General features: G+C 39.7%; 1 protein-coding gene across 1 annotated transcript in view; it reads right to left on the bottom strand.

Moving 5' to 3' along the window:
• Positions 1–256: 256 nt before the first annotated feature.
• The window catches only part of LOC120902933, a 30,210-nt gene continuing 11,268 nt past the window's right edge, over positions 257–19,198 (bottom strand). The window contains exons 3-8 of the mRNA XM_040312029.1: positions 5,999–6,354; positions 5,079–5,250; positions 1,442–1,553; positions 1,104–1,288; positions 838–918; positions 257–479 (exon numbers count right to left, since the gene is read on the bottom strand). Coding sequence (XP_040167963.1) covers positions 385–479; positions 838–918; positions 1,104–1,288; positions 1,442–1,553; positions 5,079–5,250; positions 5,999–6,354 — 1,001 coding nt within the window. The 3' untranslated portion in view covers positions 257–384. The remainder of the gene's footprint in view (positions 480–837; positions 919–1,103; positions 1,289–1,441; positions 1,554–5,078; positions 5,251–5,998; positions 6,355–19,198) is intronic.

The following is a 19,198-nucleotide window of genomic DNA, read 5'->3' as shown; positions in this document are numbered from 1 at the left end:
CACGTATTTCATATAACTTATTTGACACCTTTTTACTCTTGGTTTATCTGTTTGGGTCTTCACGTTCAAACTTTTTTGTAATATTTGTGTAGAATTTGGCTCTTTCGGTCAAAAAATTTTGCCGACCGCTAAGACATCCTTTTGCAGAATGTGTTTCTTCAATTAAGAAACAAAGAGCAAAACCATCACTTACCACATTCAATTTTGTCTTGTCTATAGTCATCAGCTTTGTTCTCAAACACATGCTCAAATTAGGTTGTTTTTTTGGATTCTATTTCCTTTATTCTTACACATTGTTTTTTCTTTGTTTTCTACCGACTGAATAACAAATCACTTAAAATGAAATAAAAACCCTTTCTACGTTTACGCCCATCACGGACTATCCTATTTGATTGAATCTCCGTCGTGTCGCCAGAGAACGGCGCGCTGTAGAAATACAATTAAACTAATCAACCAACCGGCAAGTGGATTTAATTGGCCTGTGAACGAAAAAGGATGCAAAAATAGGAACAAAAACACACACACGTACGATGAGCAATGAGAAGGTGTGCTTTGAAATATGTATACACATTCACGCGCATCACAAATGCACCAACGTGGACGTGGTTAACCGCTTCCGTCCGCTTGCCATGCCCCGTTGGTGCATCTGATGTGCATCGTGAACAAAGAGCGATAGGAAAATAGGATATAGGATCAGAATTTTAACACCGTCCCAATACGCTTCCAAAATCAATAGCAGCGGTGGGAGGTGGGACTGTGTCATTTCCGGTTCGGCGTTTGAGTGAAGGACATTGAGATGGAAAATTTATGGACCAATCAAAGCCCCACTATACTGACCTGCACCGTCATCGGAAAGCAGCTGAAAGTGGCCCCGTTCGTCCATCCGTAGGCGACTCCATTTCGTTAGCGGCGTCGGATCTGTCCACCGATGGATGGTGGCGGGTTTTGCAATTGTGGAGAAAAAGACACTTGCGGTTAGGTGGATCGGATCGGCCAGAAAAACGCGGACTTTCAATTGTGGTATTGCGGTCCGGAACGCATTCCCCCTCCCCCCCCTCCTCCCGTTGTTTGTGGTTACCGAATCCGTGTCCAAACCCACTTACCGTAATAGATGGTTTCGCGCTTGCGGATGTAACCGGAATCGGGCACGGTCAGCACGCAGCCGATCGAGGTCGGTGAGATGAGCAAATGTTTATCGATTTTCCCGTAAACGGTCTTATTGTACATGTGGTTTGCATCGGCGGTGACCAGTGTGCGCGAGCTGACCAGGAACAGATTACCGCTAACGCTGTGTGTTTTCGGGTAGAGGGCCCCAAAACGGAAAGGAAGAAACGGGAAATGATGATCAGATCAAACATTTAACCAATATAGTGGCACAGGTGCAATGTTCGAATGTTGGCATCCTAGGGTAAAGGGACCGCCACCGTTTCGATGCACTTACATCAGCAGCAGGTTCGGCTCGGGGTATATCATGAACACGCTGCACTTGATTAATAGCATGTTATCACTTTCGCCATCATTTTCGTAGTGCAGGAGTAACGTTTTTTCGGGCACTGGAAAGAGAGGACAACAAGCATTAACAGTTTGTAATGAACTATCCCGGGCGCGTGCGGTGTACAAAGCTGCACCGTTCGGATGCTTTATTCCCTGTAAAACGTTGCCATTTCGGCGAGCACTGCGCTGTGCAAAGCAATGAGCTGAAAAGGAAAATTCTGTTCCGATACTCCGATAGGTCAGAAGGATGTAAAATTAATTCATGGAAATATAATATTCCATTCGGGGTCTACAGGCCAATTTCATTGTCAGCCCATTTCCTGTAGCACACAGTGCCGGCTCTGTAGCTTGTTTATATTTTTAATGATTAATTTGAATAATTCTGACGATATTCATTATTTATGAGTTAGTGAGGAAGCGTGAGCATTGCAGCACAAGCGAACGCAATACACTATTATACTTCAGAGAAAGTCAATGCAGTTTGGTGATGAGATATGGAATTTATGTTTGATAGTATCTTTGTTATTCATATGTGTCCTATATTTGGGTTGATAAAAATAGATTGATAAAAATACAGGGGAAAAAACAACATATTAATTTATCGGGATTCTTATGCAACATAGGTATAGGTGATTGGTGAATTTAAATAAAAAATGTACCAAATAAAGCTATGCACAATGAATGATGTTGGAGTTTCTGGAGGTACAACCATAGCTCTGCACAATTATTTTCATTAAGTAAGATATGAAACCATTAAGTAATAAACCTAATTATTAGTGTTCAATCAAATGAGCGATAATGAATGACATTTGTATATTTATTTACAGTCAATTTTCAAGACTAATTTGTTATTATTTTCCATATACCTCTGAAATGAATGAATGGCTTTTTGTCATACATAATAAAAACCAGTGTTGCAAAATGTCATGAGCATCACGAGATATTCACCAACGAAAACAGTGAATATATCCGTGGTAGCTTGATGCTCATTGCTGATAGTAAAAAAAAAGTGCGTCATGACATGCCGAACGCGACATGCGAATGCTCGAGTCCAACGCGATACTCTCACTGACAAGCTTAGCATAATGCCGGCACAAGCATAATCATGATTTTTTCTGGCTGTGCAGCACTGTGCCAAATTCCATTCTTTCGGTAACCAACACTCATGACTGAAACGAAGCTCAAATCAGCTCACGTACACAACTGAGATGATCAGAGTTAAGATTCAAACAGTTGGTGGACCAATCACATGCTTGATGACATTTTGTTTAGCATCCAACTGGTCACGACATTTTCTTCCAATGATAATCACGACATTCTTCGAATACACTTGGTGTGTGGTCTCAAGCAGAATAATGAGCATGCTTTCTCCTCTGTCTGGTTTGATAGTGTGTCGGGTCAAACAGAGTGAGAAACTATGCTAATTTTGTTTCTTAGAATCACTCGCACGCACCGCATATCTATCGCGATGATCACCGACTGAAAATATTACGACCAAGTGACTGACCAAGAGTTGGTTGCTCACAATGTCACCAAGCATGTAATGGTCGCACTAACTGCTTGAGTCTCACCTCCGATCATCACAGTAGAGCTCGTGATGCTGACATTATTTTGTTTCAGCCGCAATTTGTTATGACTATGTCAGTGACATTTTGCAGATTTGATCACAGTAAAAAAAGTCATAGCTGACGCTGACATGGATTTTGTTTCAGTCAGATTTGTTTATGACATAGACAATGATATTTTGCAGCACTGGTAAAACCCATAATGAAAAACCTGATATTTAAAATGAATAAGTAAGTGAATATTCAATTTAATATTATATAATGATGTATATTAGTTCTGATTACATTTTTATATTTTAAGACTAGAGGTAGGCGGAGCAAAATGACACTGTTAAGCATATTTTCTGTATTCCATTGGACAAACTTTCTTCTTCTTCTTCTTTTGGCACAACAACCGACATCGGTCAAGGCCTGCATGTACTCACTAGTGAAGTGGACTTGGCTTTCAGTGACTTATTGTTACCATAGCAGGATAGTCAGTCCTAAGTATGGGGACACGCTCTCTATTCGGGGTTTGAACCCATGACGGGCATGTTGTTAAGTCGTTCGAGTTGACGACTGTACCACCAGACCGGCCCAAACAACAACCGGACAAACTTTACTCTGATATTTTAACGGCAACCAATGCTGTTACCTCTTATTCACGAAACAAAAATAGAAATAAACTTACTAACAGCAAATATAAATGTATAAAATGAAATTTAAAAACCAACATCAATAGTCGTGCAAATGTTGTGCGGGGTAAAATGGTCTCCCTACGCTCAATACGCTAACGTAATCATTGATAAATGTCATGTGCTTTGATACACATTTTTTCTTTAAATATTTGGTAAATTCTTACGCAAGCTTATTTTTGAGGGAAGCAAAATAACATCGTTTTCACCAATTATTGTATTTATTTATTTTTTCTAAATCTTAGGAAATCTTAATAAAATGTTCATGGTGCGCATCAAACATTGTATTTGATGTTTTTCGATCGTTAGAAGTTATTGAAGAATGTTTAAGTTAACCAATAATGCAGGTGACCATTTCGCTCCACCAAACCATTTTGCCCCAGGTTCCCCTATATTGGTAAGACTTTGAGATTGGTTGTAAATAAGTTTAATATGACTTTAAAAAAGAAACTTAATATTTAAAATAAAATACTTCTTTATCCGAGTTTGTTACTAACGAGTTGATTTAAACATGGACTAACAATGTATGTATGAAAACAGCCATTGATTTTTTTACAGAAAAGAGAATACGCTTTTAATAATGCTTTCTGTTGTATGCTAATCCCTTTGTAATAGCCAAAGAGTCCTTTTGTGATTAAATAATCGCAAATTTTGCAATCGGTTGAAGTAAGTTCTCAAAACATAAAAACCGATCAGCATTAAGTATTTGCATTAAGAATGAAAGTAGTTCATACGACATTGAACTTAAGAGATCAGTAGAGTTAAATAAGTTAGATATTTTCCTGAATGGCACTAAGCTCATTTATACAATTATACTTTAAATGATCCATAAAAAATATGTTCATTGCGGTCATAGTTGAAACGTAATAAAACCAATTATGTAACAATAAAATCATTAATGAAAGAATTTTATTAAAACCATCGTTTTCTATCTATCCACAAATTGCCAACATCCGGAAACATCTTGAAGAACTATAAATAGACACTACACCGGTACGATGCAAAGGCAAACCCTAGTGCTGCAACCTAATATACCGCTCCACATTCCTATCCACCCGTTGCGCGCTTGAAGATGTAAATCAATAGATGCGATTACATCGTAAAATAAGCACAACGCAACACGATCCACCAGCCGACGTTTGCGAAAGCTTACGAAGGCACATTCCTTCAGGAAAGGTAATTACATCCGAGGCCTAATCGAATCACATACCATCACTACCACACCACTTGTGGGGATGTGGCTGGTGCGGAAGGAGGAATCCTTCCGTCTATGACAGATATCGAGCGCTATGGGAGCGGGCGGGCGTAGGATAGCATAGGATACCGTACGTACGTACGTACTTACCGACAATCTGAAACCGCGCCATTCGCCGATCGAACGAATCGTACGTCTGCACCGAACACATGTATTCGCCGCTGTGGTTCAGCTTCGGATTACGTATTACCAAGGCACGGTACTTGTAGTTGATGGAATCGGACATCGAGTAGTTGGTCTGCAGCTCGTTCTTGAACTGGTTCTGTGCGTCGCGACACGGCCGTTGTTTTTCCACCGCCGAGGAAGTAATCCAGTAGGAAAGCATGTTCGAGAGGAAAAGAACATTGGCATGGCATAAAGTGCTTCAAGCGGTTCGACCTCACTGTATACTCGCTAACGTGTACGAGGGGACATGATGGTATTAGAATTATGGATGGATTTCGAAGTGCGAGTACAGTACGATGCAGAGTATGATGGTCGTAAAGTTCATTAAATTGTTACATGTTTTCATTAAATGTTTGTTTATTTATTAGATAATGTGCAATTATCACTACATCGTTCTTAATCAAGTGAAGTGGAAAGATATACGATGTATTTTTATTAGTTTAATATGTTTTAAAGGATGGTATGCAGTAATAAAGAAGGATATTTTGTACAGCAAATTCCATACTTTTAGGCGCAATTGTTGCATACAAATGGTAAGCATAGAAAAACTATACAAAAAATTATAAGACAAGTCAAATGTAAAATTAATAATTCACATTCACGTGAATTTTTTAACTGTTACTGTCTCCTGAAGATTGATGACGGTAAGATTTCGAAGAAATAATACATCCAAATTTGCACACCCGGTACCATCATCTCGCGCATCACACTGTACTGCACACCTCACGGAATGCCATTTTACGATCGAAGACGTTAATGAAGAGCAAAGCCCGCTGCTTCTACAACGACAGAGTCACGGTGGGAATGTATGTGGCTTGTGCTTGTACTGCCCCATTACGCCTTACCATTCCGACCGGTGTCCGGGACGGTATCCACTGGTAGATGAGCTTCTTGTTGAAGTACCACTTGAGCACGAAGCCGCACTCGCGCGCCTTAATCTCATACTGACAGTCCATGATGAGTGGCTTCAGGCCGGCGTCGGTTGTGAAGTTCAGTTCGCTCGGCACTGTAGACACGCTGGCGGGTAGCTGTTGCACGGTGGTGGATGTCATCGGCAGACCGGTGGTAACATCGTCATCTTCCCCACCACCATACTGTACCACCGACGAGGGTGTGCTCGATCCGACCGCATCGTAAGTGCTCCGATCGAGGACGTACGTCTTCGGTACGTTTAGGTTCGTTATGTGCACGGACTGGTACGCTGCGAATGAGTAAAGCGGGAAAATGGGAATCAGCCCAGGTACAAACTCGCACGACGGGCCGGTAGATCTACACCTACACACTGCTCATATGGTGGTTAGATTATAATTTTATGCAATTTCCCTTCCCCCCCAACGTGCGGGTGGGTTCCATTTTGGTTTGCGGAGCCGAATACATTTAGCCCTATTCTGCAAACCGCCGCTCGTTACTAAACACCGTTGCAGCAATCGCCTTCACCAAGCAATCCGCCAACACAAACCCCGAGCACACGGGGAGCGATTGCATCGAAAAGCAAAGCTACCAATACCGATGTCACGCGGAATAATCATCATCATTTGCATGTAAATTCATTTATCTTAATCACGGTGAACTTTGTGGCGCCGGGCAGTATGTGAAGGGGTAGTGCGAATCCTCCACTCCCATCATGGGAATGATTTTACGAGGAAAAGCGTTGGGAAAATGGCGCGACTTTCAACACGCCCTACCGCTGCCGGTACGGTTCGCTCACGTGCGGTGCTGTTTACTCGAAGCAGGCGGTGGAAAATGAAAATTCGTTTCGTTTCGCGAGACGAGATTGATGTAGCTAAAAGGTACACAGCCCATGCTGTGCGATTTGCTGTTGTGCTGGTAGTCATGTTAAAAAGCATAACCGTAACTATCGTCCACACCCCTTTGCTTGCTTCTCTCGCTGTATTCCTCCAGGGTGCAGCAGAACGGGTGAGGTGGGTGGTTTGAGAACAAGAAAACAGCGTGGGCAATGCACTTGCTTAAGAATATGAATATTTCATTCAACTCGTGCCCCTTCCTTATGTTTTACGGTATGCTTTACGCGTAACTTTGTTGCGCGAACAATGTTTACGCCACGTAAGGGGGAGAAGAAAAAAAAACACGGAGATAGTCTTTGTTTCTCTTGTTTTTTTGTATCTCTATCTTTTGTACTTTTCTTTCACGGTTCTGCCCTTCCACGCGAGAACGTGGCGGTGTGTTGTGTGCTGTTCTGCACGATTAATGGAGCAAAATCTTGAATACTAAACTCCACCCCATCGTCACACCATCGTTGCAGCAGCTTGTTTATTATTGTGTAGTGGTGTGAAATGAAACACATCTGTAAAACAGCACGAAATGTCCGAAATGAAAAAGCATAAAGCGTGGATAGAAAACCATAACCATTATCACCCTTCGGTCGGTGGAAGCGATGGGAAGTTGGGTTTGCTAATGAAATTTGATATATTTTTTGTACATTCTTAACAGTGATGATGGATCATTGTTTTAGCGAGAATAAATTTTATCCCTCCTCCGGGGAAGCTCAATTCCCATTTTTTTTGCTTTTTTATTTTGTTGTTTTTTTTTGTGTACCGTAATACAGCTAGCTTTCTTTGTAATGCATCCTGATTTTATTTGTAAGCTGTGTTGTTTTGCATTCATACCATCCGCCTCAGTTTCTGCTTGCCAAAGTTGCAATAGTTTTCACACCAACTCAAAAGCTTGCTACAACCATCCACCCAGTAAGCGCCTGCAGCTTATGCAATAGTGATTTGTTTTTACGGGAACGTACAACTCGCACAACAACAAAATGGAAAACCCGACCAGTGCGCTGGGGACCACTCAACTTTAGCCTTGACGTGCCCGGTTGCTTTTAGTGCAATTAAAGCAATATCAATACGATGTAGCCTCATCGCATTTCGGGGATGGCAGTCGAGGGTCCGTTCCGTTCCTGTGTTCCTGCGTACTACTCAGGGCTCAGGGAATTGGAAAAATGCATGATAAACTTGCTGCACTGTACTGTGCACCAGCCGGACGCTGCAGAGATATCGACTCTCGGTTGCAAGGGTACCAGCGGCCTTCTCTCGGAAGGGGAATACCAAACGGAAGCGGGTTGGAGGTGGAAAGTTTAATTCAATTTCATTCCACACCACCAAGTGCAGCAAGCGGTCAAGTGGGTCAAAGTTGTCGTGCTGGCTAGGGGTAGGATGCTTGCAAGGGGGGGGGGGGGGTAGGTGGTGTAGCTTACACTTTAACGTCCACCTTTTCGCATCTGGTGCTGTATGTGTGACATGAAGTGGGTAAATGGAAGGTGGTGCAGAGGGAATGCAAACGTGGCACTGTGTCCGTGGTATCGGTATCGGTGAGGTATCGGTATTGTTTGCTTTATACCAGCCACCGGGCGCCTCCATTGTGTGCTGTACAGTAAGATAGCAGACAATGTTTAGTTCGATGTTTGTAACAAAAGGTTTTGAAAAAGGTTCTTGTTGTGTTGTACTTTTTAAGCTACAAATGATGGGCCAATCCCATGCTAGATCTGTCAAATTTAATGCTTAAAAACGTGCTCCTCCCCAGTTAGTATCTCGCGTATGGATGGCTTAAGTGGACCACATTAGTCACAGAGGCAGTCCTAGATCGACTACGCTTGTCGCACACACATGATAATGATAGGAAGAACCAGAAATTTAATATTAATTTAAATAGCTATAAATATGTTCATCAATTTACATCAGTTTAAAATGAAAATCAGTTTGTACGTGAGTAGTCTTTGGAAAATCATAATCGTACCCAACAAAAAGACTAAAACGAATTTAACTGTTTGATCTTTTCTCAAAATATCAAACTTTTCTCTTACTACCAATTAAACCACTAGCATCTATTGAGACAGGTTCACCACATTCTTCAAACACTGCTTTGCTTAAGCCGAAAAGAAAATGCTTCCAAGTAGTCTTAACTCGCGCAAACAGCTCACTGAACAGTGAAAAAGTTGTGGTTTTAATCATGAGGCATTTTTATAAAATTTATTCACCCCTTCCCCCCGCGATGTTTCTTTCGAAGGTTACGAAGCCTTTTTGTTTTTTTTGTTGGTTTGGTGTTTCAGATCAAAAAGTTTAAAAAGTTTTGGTGGTATGACGTACAAAGAGAGTTGAGAGTAAGAGAAAAAGGGGGATATGAAAAAAAGGAAAGAAAAGGAATGAAGGAAGGAAGTTTTGATTGAAATTATTTTTGAGTATTTTACAGTACCACGGTATACCGCAAAGTTTGGTGCCAATGGAGCAGAACAATGGTGTTTAGGACGATAAAAGTTTGCTTTCCGATTTTGGCTGTGACCATTGTAGGTTGTACTTCGAGTAGTATTTAAACGGGGATGACTAAGTCGTAGCAATAGGCTAAAAATGTAAAACCAATACAATAAATAAAACGTAGAAGAACACATTCAATACCGTTTTTTCTGTCTGAATGTTAGTACATTAAATACGTGAAATTTTACATATTTTTATAATCTTACTATTTTTTACTATGATTAATATTTACTTATTTTGATATCCTTATTCATTGCAACTAAGGAAATTAAATACACCCAACGACCTGTGATAAACGGTTCTACATTGATTTTTTTATATGTTTAATTTACTTATTTATTTGTTTATTTGATTTGTTTATGCGTTATTTATTAATATTATCCAATGTACAGTGGGCATTTGCCAGGATTGTTGCTTTTGAATGTAGTATATCTCTTTATGAAGTTTTGGTCATTATTGCGTAAAAAAGCTTTTCCAGCAGGCCACGCGAAGAATTGGCCTCTGGCTGAAGTCAAATGGTCGTAAGTAATGATTTGATATTTGTGGACCTCATATTCACCTAATAAGCAGTCCTTACGCTTGCGCTAGGTGCAATTGTCTATAGATTTCAATATATATTTATCTATAGATATATAGTCGAAGGAGGGTGATTACAGCAGAATTCCAACGCCTCTATTCTATGCGGAAATTAAGAAAGATAAGTTTCCTCTTTATCTTCCTGATTTTGAAACTATCTTTATCAAATATACGAAGTATCGTGCAAAGTTAATAAACTATGCTAATTGTATCAGGTAATTTATTAGTCGGTCTCATAGTACAGTCGTCAACTCGTACGACTTAACAATATGCCCGCCATGAGTTCAAGCCCCAAATGGAGCGTGCCGCCATACGTAGGACTAACTATCCTGCTATGGGGGGATCAATAAGTCACTTAAAGCCAAGCCCACAAGTAGTGATACAGGCAAGCCTTGACCGACAACGGTTGTTGAGCCAAAAAGAAGAAGAAACATTTATTAAACCTTGTGCACATTGTATATCATATTGCTTGGAAATCTTGGGTATTCAAAATTGTACATTTCGAATTCGGCCGCTCTTCCTACTATATTAATTTACCCCCTGTTACTATCGCAGCCAAAATATATGTCTTTAATGCTCTTTTCTAATTGACGTGGAAAGGATATAGAAGAAGTAAATTGCACAATTTTTGTTACATTTTATAATTCTAGGAATTTGATAAATGCATCGCAAAGCAGAAAGAGCAACCAGGTCCCGATGTGATTCCAGAAATAGTTTTTGATTTTGAATACCCACCAGTTAATTTTTATCTTGACCGGTTGGCGATAAAAAAAGATTTTTATTTATACCAACAGGATTACTGCTGACTAATGCTAAAGCTGAACTATATCTGACTGATTCTAAACTTCAACTGCTGCTCCTGTCCTCTTACGGTGGAAGTCATTCAGTCGTGGTGTTGACCCGATAATGTTGCGGTACTTCTCGATTCGTAGATAATGGTTCCTTTTTTCAACAAGATGAGCTTTTAACCACTTGTTGATACTACGGTATCACACGAACTGCTTCCAGTGGCGGATCTAACGGTAGGCGGACTAGGCGGTCGCCTGGGGCCCCGCCGATTTAGGCCCCTTAGATCGCCTTTCTATAGTATGCCAGAGTACTACAGAGTACAGAGTACTAGCGACAAGGGACCCCGGAAGTATGGCCGTTGGGGCCCCGAGGCTGGCCAATCATTAGCACCCCCCCCGTCAGCAAAAATTTTAGAGCCTGTGACTGATGATCATAAGGGCCCTCGACGGCATCTCAAGTTTACTGCCGCTTAACCCCCCCCCCCCATTTTCCATTACCAGGACCTTCAGGACCTCAACTCGTCTTTCCGCCTAGGGCCCCCGATACCCTTAATCCGCCACTGACTGCTTCCACTGAAAAATGTTACTTTTTTGCGGGGCGATAGGTAACACTCGTTTTTAACAAACTGTCCTGTTGCAATAAACAATTTTATAAAAACTTCACAATATCGGGTCCCTTTTCGGGCGCCAGTTAATCTTCATCTTGACCGGTTGGCCATTAAAAAAAAGATTGTTATTTATACCAACAGGATTACTCCTGACTAATGCTAAACCAGAACTATATCTGACTGATTCTAAACTTCGACTGCTTAAACCTATCAAGCTAATGTTCTAACTAGACCGCTGGTTGCTGGTTGCATCGGTCCGTTCTCACGATCGGTCTGGTCTACGTGTAGCATTTCTTACGCGTGTCGCCGTTGTCTGCTCGTGGCCGGTGTAGCGTTACGTCGTCGTCTGCTCGTGGCCGGTGTGGAATGCCAGCTTGCAATCTTGTTTCCAGCAAGTCGGTCTAACTCACCATATAAACGATAGCTAGTGTCAGATGATTGAAATATCATCCATATAAAGTGTGTATGTGTGTTTTTATCTTTTGTTCTTCTTCTTTTCTTTTTGGCTCAACAACCGTTGTCGGTCAAGGCCTGCCTGTACCCCCTTGTGGGCTTGGCTTTCAGTGACTAATTGATTCCCCCCATAGCAGGATAGTCAGTCCTACGTATGGCGGCACGGTCCATACGGGACTTGAACCCATGACGGGCATGTTATTATATCGTTCGAGTTGACGACGAGACCGGTATCTTTTGTTCTACGTGTGAATAAAAGTGGCCAAAATTAAAGCTAGTTTTCCTTTTCCAAAGCCAAATATAATGTGTAATTTAAAATTTTGGGATATCTCTTTCAGTCTGAAACATGACAGAATATTTTTTAAACTTTAACAAACAGAAACAAACTACAAATTAGAAAGAAATCAGATCATGAAACGCTTAAAAACGAAAAATGGCTTTGAAAAATCCCTTCATACGATCATTTAAGCAAAGCCAGCAAGTGGCATGGTTCCGAAATACATACAAAATGTATTCTACTATCATGATATATGACAAAAAATTATAAAAAACTACAATTTCATAAAAAAATAAAAATAAAAGCCACACTACAAAGAAAATTTCAAACGACATGTACATGGAACATATATACCTTTATTGGAATATTAAGTCGTTTATAACCAAATGAAAATTAAAGAACAAATATCCGAAATGTGCATAAATTAAACCATTCCAAATTGCCTATATTTCATCATGTGATTGATTGAAATAAAAATCAAATTAAAAATATATAAAACTTGTCATCAACAGATTCCGCATTTTGCGCCTCTCAAGGACCAGTTCCGGGGAAGTATATTAAATATTTGATGACTCCTTCCTGCATTGCGAGCGGTACACTACCGAACGGAAGAGAAAACGGGATTGAATAATAATTTCAATACGTTCGAAAAATGACTGTAACTTCAGTAACACGAAGCACTACGTTTCGCAACACTATGTCAGGCATGAAATACGAAATTCTGCTCCAACCTCCAATATCAAGAAGAGTCATGTACTGAACAAAAAAAAAACGAACGAATCCACACAAATCTCCTGTATCCTCGAAAAATCACAGACCAAGAAGGGAAAGGATGTGTAGCCATATACAAAAAACAGTTTATGTGAGGATAATTTTTGCTCACACGAATTCAATTTGCTGACTCGGCCGGAATGTGCAAATGTGTATACCGGACCGAAGGGTAGTACTGTATCCTCGGTTTGAGGTATAGAAAAAAATACACAGAAAACAACACCAGGGATCATGTCTTTAACCTCATTTTTTATTTTGGAACACTTGAATCTGGATCTGGTGTGGTGGAGCTTTTCCGTTCCTTCCGTGCTACTGAACGATGCACCGTGGGACGATCATCTTCCCGTGACGGCCAGTGACCCCTTTTGACTCTTTTTATGTATTTTTCTCTTTGAATGTGTTTGTGTGAGTTTGTTTGTGCAAGAGAAGAGAGCAGGATCAGACCTACCAGCCCCAGACGCAATTGCTCCGAAGGGACAAATAAATGCCACGGAAGGAGGAAAACCAAGACGCAAAAGATGCTCTAAAACTAAAAATAAAATTCAACACATCCAGGAAGCAACATTGAAGAATGGCTTCGCATTTTGTTGGTTTATTTTTTCGCTCCTGTCGTCCATATCACAAGAAGGAAGCGATCTGTATCTTTTATTTTTCCACTTTTATTATCCTGCGTTTTGGGATTGAGGATAAAGTATCCGCTATGTGTGTAGCCCAGTGTATCGGTAACTAAGGAGCCGTACGCTACTAGCAGCAGCAGCAGCAGCAGCAACAGTAGTGGCAGCAGTAGGCGGGTATGTTTATTTTATCAACCATTCCCCCCTTTTCACCTTTTTCCACGCCCTTGCGCCCTTGCGACGTCACATCACAAAGATGACGGACGACGGAAGCAAGAAAGAAAATAAACCCGACTCTGCAACCCTCTGTTGCACTGGCCTTTCATCTATTTATGTGGCGACCCTTGGCGGCTTGACCGGGGTAGACGCAGCAAAAGATGGTTTATTTATGTCCAACCAGCACAAACACACACACACACATACAACCATGTACACAGACGTCTTCTTTATTCACTATAGACATGTTTTTTCTCTGTGTGTTTGCAAGCGGAAATGGAAAATCAAGCATGGTGTGAACCTGAACCTTACCCCGGGAAGGAACCAACTGTGCACACTGTATGCAAGGGAAGGAGGGAGCGGGAGGGTGGGGGCGTGGTTGCGAACGAGTTGTGGTCCCAAACCACGGGTCAAAGCAGACAGCCAACGATCCGGAGCATTGTTGGGAGGAGGATGACGGGTTCGTGGTTCGAAGCTTAAATGAAGTTTGTACTGTTGGGTACGATCCCGCCATGATTGCAGCTGCCGGCTTTTCTCCATTTTTGTATCCGTCAACCTAAAGCAGCTTTATTCTAGAGCGTGCCAAGCTGCAAAGCTAAATTCCACAAACCAGCACCATAGAGGAAGGGAAGATGAGCAGGAGAGATATGTTAGCCTTTATTGAAATTCTCCTACCCTATTGCTACGCCATCTTCTGCCGCTCCTTGCGGCGGTAGGATGGCCTGTGGTACAAGCTTGCGAAAACCCCCTTACTATAACGCCATCCACCAACTAAAGAAAGGATAGTTTGCACTCTGTGTTTCTTCCAGCTGGCCGGGAATGGGTTACCCGCCCGGTGGGTTCGTAATAGTAAACAGGGGAAATAAAGTGAACGAAGTTCGATGTAGCTCTCTAGTAAAGGTTTTGCGTTTTATTGTATCCGTTTGAGCAGGATTTCGCAAGAAGCAACTGTTTAGACAAAGAATTATTTATTTCATTCTAAATGGTGTATGAGTATTTCCGGAAATATGTTGAATGCAATACATAAATCAGGATTGGTAAATAATTGACTTAATGTCATGCAGGAGACCGTGATTTATTTAATGTTTGAATATGTTTATAGAAAGTGGATGCTCAAACCTCCATGAGAGATTGTTATGAGTATTTTTATATTTTCTCTTGCAACAAAGGAAAACAAGAGATTTACAATGTAACATTTAAAAAACATAAGTTGAGATGCAAAGGTACAACAAATTATAATTTGAGGTAGAAATAAAAATGTTTTTTATGCAATATAAACGAACTGCTTACAATACAGCCAAAAAAACTTATATCCAGTTCTTTAATCCAGATTCATCTTAGAGTTCTTATACAGGTTGATTATAAGAGAAAACTATTTTGTATTTCAAGTTTTCTTTAGTTATCATTTGGTTTAAGACATTTATTTAATTAAGACAAATTAATGAACATGTTAAGTGCAAAAAGTGTCCCTACATATAAAAATAAAGTTCCTCATGACGACATGTATCCCTTATGTATGTAAATGATTTACAAAGAGCCACAATTTAGAAACAAATTAGGCAAGGCTTAACGATAAATTGAGGCACAGCCTAATAATAAGAAAAAGCAACCATGTATCAAGGAATCATACAGGACATACATGTTTACATGGTTTTTAAGATTTTATAGGGATTAAATTTTCTAAAATTTCAATTTTCTTCATCAACTACTGACCGAGTTCAAGAGCTGCTAAGTCAATAAATAAATATTTGCTCTTTAATGGTGCGTTATCTCGCTTTTTTTAAGTTCGTCCAAATTTTGAACATGCGTGTCTAATGATTTTATTTACCGTTTGTTCTAATAACATTTTAAATTTTAATCAGGCAACTATGGAACATCCATTAAAGAAAACATGTTAAATTGAAAGCGAAAACGGACTATAAAATATTGAAAAGTGTGTTGTGTTGGCATGTGATTGCTTTACCCCTTGCTTGCATATACTATTTCTACGATTAAGATAAGGAATAGAAAAAAAATGAATATAATTAATTTCCTACTTAAATTAAACATAGGCTAATATTCACCTTGCCGGCATCTCGTGATCAATCTGATGCGTTTGCAGAGATATAGGATTAATTACTGACAAGCAGACATGCATACAAGCATTCGATACTACAGAAGCAAGTCTGGGCCACGATGTAGACTCAGAAGGATAGCACAGAGATCAATACGATCGTTATCTTCACTTGATCGTTTGTATCGTTTAGGATTAAATACTTTTTATAAAGAGCTCTTTGTTCAGTTTTTGGTATAGCTACTAATTATATAAAATCTATAAACTAACTTAAAATAATCTTTTCTGTGCATATTTTTCAATTTTATGTTTTTAATTTATACGACTACATTAAAAAGGCGAATTTATTTATTTATTTATTTATTTATATAATTCTTGTCCGCCAATGATGGCCCCACAAAATATCGTAAATTCTTATACAATTATGTAGCGCAGACCTTCACTAATACTAGAAATGGATGTATGCAAATCAACTCCTGCATAGAATAGATTAAAACTGCGTGCCATTGCTGATATCGGTTCATTTGCCGCAAAATTAGTGGTATGCCTATCTACATACAAAAGGGACGATAAACTAGAGCTAGAGCGAGGAACGTTTATGTTCACTTTGCTTAATAAGCGAGGTGCGTCAATTTCACCTTTTAGCAGTTTGGTCATAAAGATTATTTTAGCCTTTTCACGGCGCTTCTCTAACAATTCTTCACCTAACAATAAGCATCTTGTTCTATAGGGTAGCGTGTCACCATTTGGCCATTAAAACACTTTAATCGCGAAACGAGTCATTTTTTTAACACTTTCAATGCGTTTGATCCAGCGATCAGTATGTGGACATAACAAAATTGAACCATGTTCTAAAATAGATCTGACTAGACTGTTAAACAGTGTTTTGATACACAAAGGATCATTGAACACTTTCGTCATTTTCCGTACTAAACCCAGGGTCCTATTGGCTCTGCTTACAATGTCTTCTATGTGTTTTGTAAAAGTTAATTTATGATCTAGTAAGATACCAAGATCGCGAATTGAGTCTGCACGATTAATCGTTTGTCCATCTATGTCATAATTATAATAAATAGGCTGTCGGGTACGAGTAAACGAGGTAATAGCAAGCTTATCTATGCAAAAGACAAGAAAATTACGATTGCACCAGTCTGAAAACATTTTATTCACGCGTTGCAGTTCGTTATAGTCGAAATGAGTGTGTTAACTGGACGAAATATTTTTACATCATCTGCATACATTAAGTAACTGCCAACAGGTAAAACAAAAGAGACATCATTTACATATATTAAAAACAATAAAGGGCCAAGGTTGCTACCCTGAGGAACTCCAGATGTGCTTGTAAAGATATCTGAACTACCTTTTCCAAACTTTACTTAGTAACTCCTATCCATCAGATATGACTAATGTTACTCGTACATTCCGATACAAATTCAATTAGATTTGTGGATGTCGAGTGATTTGGCATAAAACCATGCTGTGAAATTGCAATATAGTTTTTTAAATGTCCTATCAATGCATTGTGTACAATTATTTCAATCAATTTTGCACATGCTGAAAGAGAGGTGGCTCTTCTGTAATTATTTGCCTCACTTTTATCACCTTTCTTAAATATACGGATTAGCGAAAATGTTTTCCACAAGCTAGGAACAGTGTGTTGTTCAAAGGACAGACGACAAAGATGTACTAGATTGCGAGACGAGATTATTACAACGTTTTAGTACCACAAATGGAATACCATCAGGGCCTAGACAAAATGACAGTTTTAATTTGCATAATGCACATTGCACATCGACAACATTGTGGGTAGTATTTTTTAAAGCTTCATTAATCTGAGTTGCATTAAATGATTGACTAACATAAACGTCATGAAAGCGAGATGCGAATGTTTTTGCTTTGTCGTGTTCACAACTGGCTATTTCACCTTTATATCTGATTTTCTTTGGTAGTTGATTTTTAGGTTTCCTACTCTTGGCATACTCTCAAAATCTCTTTGACTTTCTTTGCATATATATTTGCACACGTTATATATGATTTTTGCACAGGGATCGGTTGAAAGAGCGATAAATACGATTTAATCTTATTGCCCTATCATGATTGACACAGGTTTTATGGCGGTATTATGTTCGAAATGCTGCTTTTTACACATTGAAGAGTTTTAGTAGACCATAGAGGGTGGCGTTGTTGTGTACGTTAAGGGACTCATCTATTGAATATAGCATTCAAATGTTCGGTAAATAAATCTACAGCATCATCGTAACATATATCTGCGTGGTATAGCCTATCCCAGTTTGCACTGCAAATCATTTTATTTAATATGATTCGGTAGATCGGAATAAATTAATAAATGCAGCTTTTAAGAAAACTCAAAGTGCCCATTAAGACTGAACAGCTACAAACACTAAACAGCACTCGGTAAAGTTGCTTCTTTTTGCAAAGGAGCAGATAAAACAGTCCGAGTTCGTCTTTCCACCGGGTAAGCATCCCAGTATTGAAGGGATGTAAGAATAGCACAAATTGCCCGATAGTAAACATGGGCTAGCGAAAGTAAACAAACTAAACTCACACAGCTACACAGCGAGTGAAAGAAACGAACCGATTCCGTTTTATTGTCTTAAGCTGACGCACTCCTTTTGCAGACTTTACTTCCTCTCGGCTACTACACCTTTCCTTTTCGAGTGGGCACATTACCATTCGATCGTACCGTATACCCTGTGTTGGGGGGCATAGGATAGGCAAAATTTCTTTCACCACTCTCCTTGCAATGCTCTCAACCATAGTGCGCCTTAGTGCAGAACGCACTAGAGCGCTACAGAGCGCGTGGAACGTTAAAAGCATCATCCAGCAACACGAGCATCCGCCTAAGCTTTAGTTTATCGCAAACAAAATCTCGAAAACTTTCCCACCCATCCGGCTTTCCCACACGAAGTGTGGCGAAGCTAGATTATGCTTTTTTCACTATTGCTTTGTTTTGTTCATCGTTCGGCTAAGTGCTGCCACTGTTTCACGTTCTCTACGGGAAGGTTGATGTTTTGAGATTGCGGCACAACGCAGAATGCTCTCAACCGGTTCACTCGCTGACGGAAATTCGTCACACTTGGCTATATACAGATAAGGACAGAAATTGTTTGTGAAGTTTTGCATATAATATGTAATGGTAATTCTTTTCTCTAATCAATGAGAGAATTTTACGCTAAAACCAATAATTATTTTCAATTACCAATAATAATTCAATAATAGCATACATTGTGCATCGTAGTTTAGATGTAAAGTAGCTTAGAAGGTTTATAGTTTACCAGAACTTTTATCCGAGTTAACAAATTGCAAAATGATATTTCTGGCCATAATTTCACTCGTGCCCTTTACATCCACATCCTACACTGTAGGCGGTCAAATTGGAGTGCGGAAGCATAATATGAAAGCA

This window comes from Anopheles arabiensis, chromosome 3 (assembly GCF_016920715.1).
Source record: "Anopheles arabiensis isolate DONGOLA chromosome 3, AaraD3, whole genome shotgun sequence".
Lineage (NCBI taxonomy): Eukaryota > Metazoa > Arthropoda > Insecta > Diptera > Culicidae > Anopheles > Anopheles arabiensis.
Note: the sequence above shows the minus strand (reverse complement) of the source record. Positions and strands in the feature narration are given on the sequence as shown.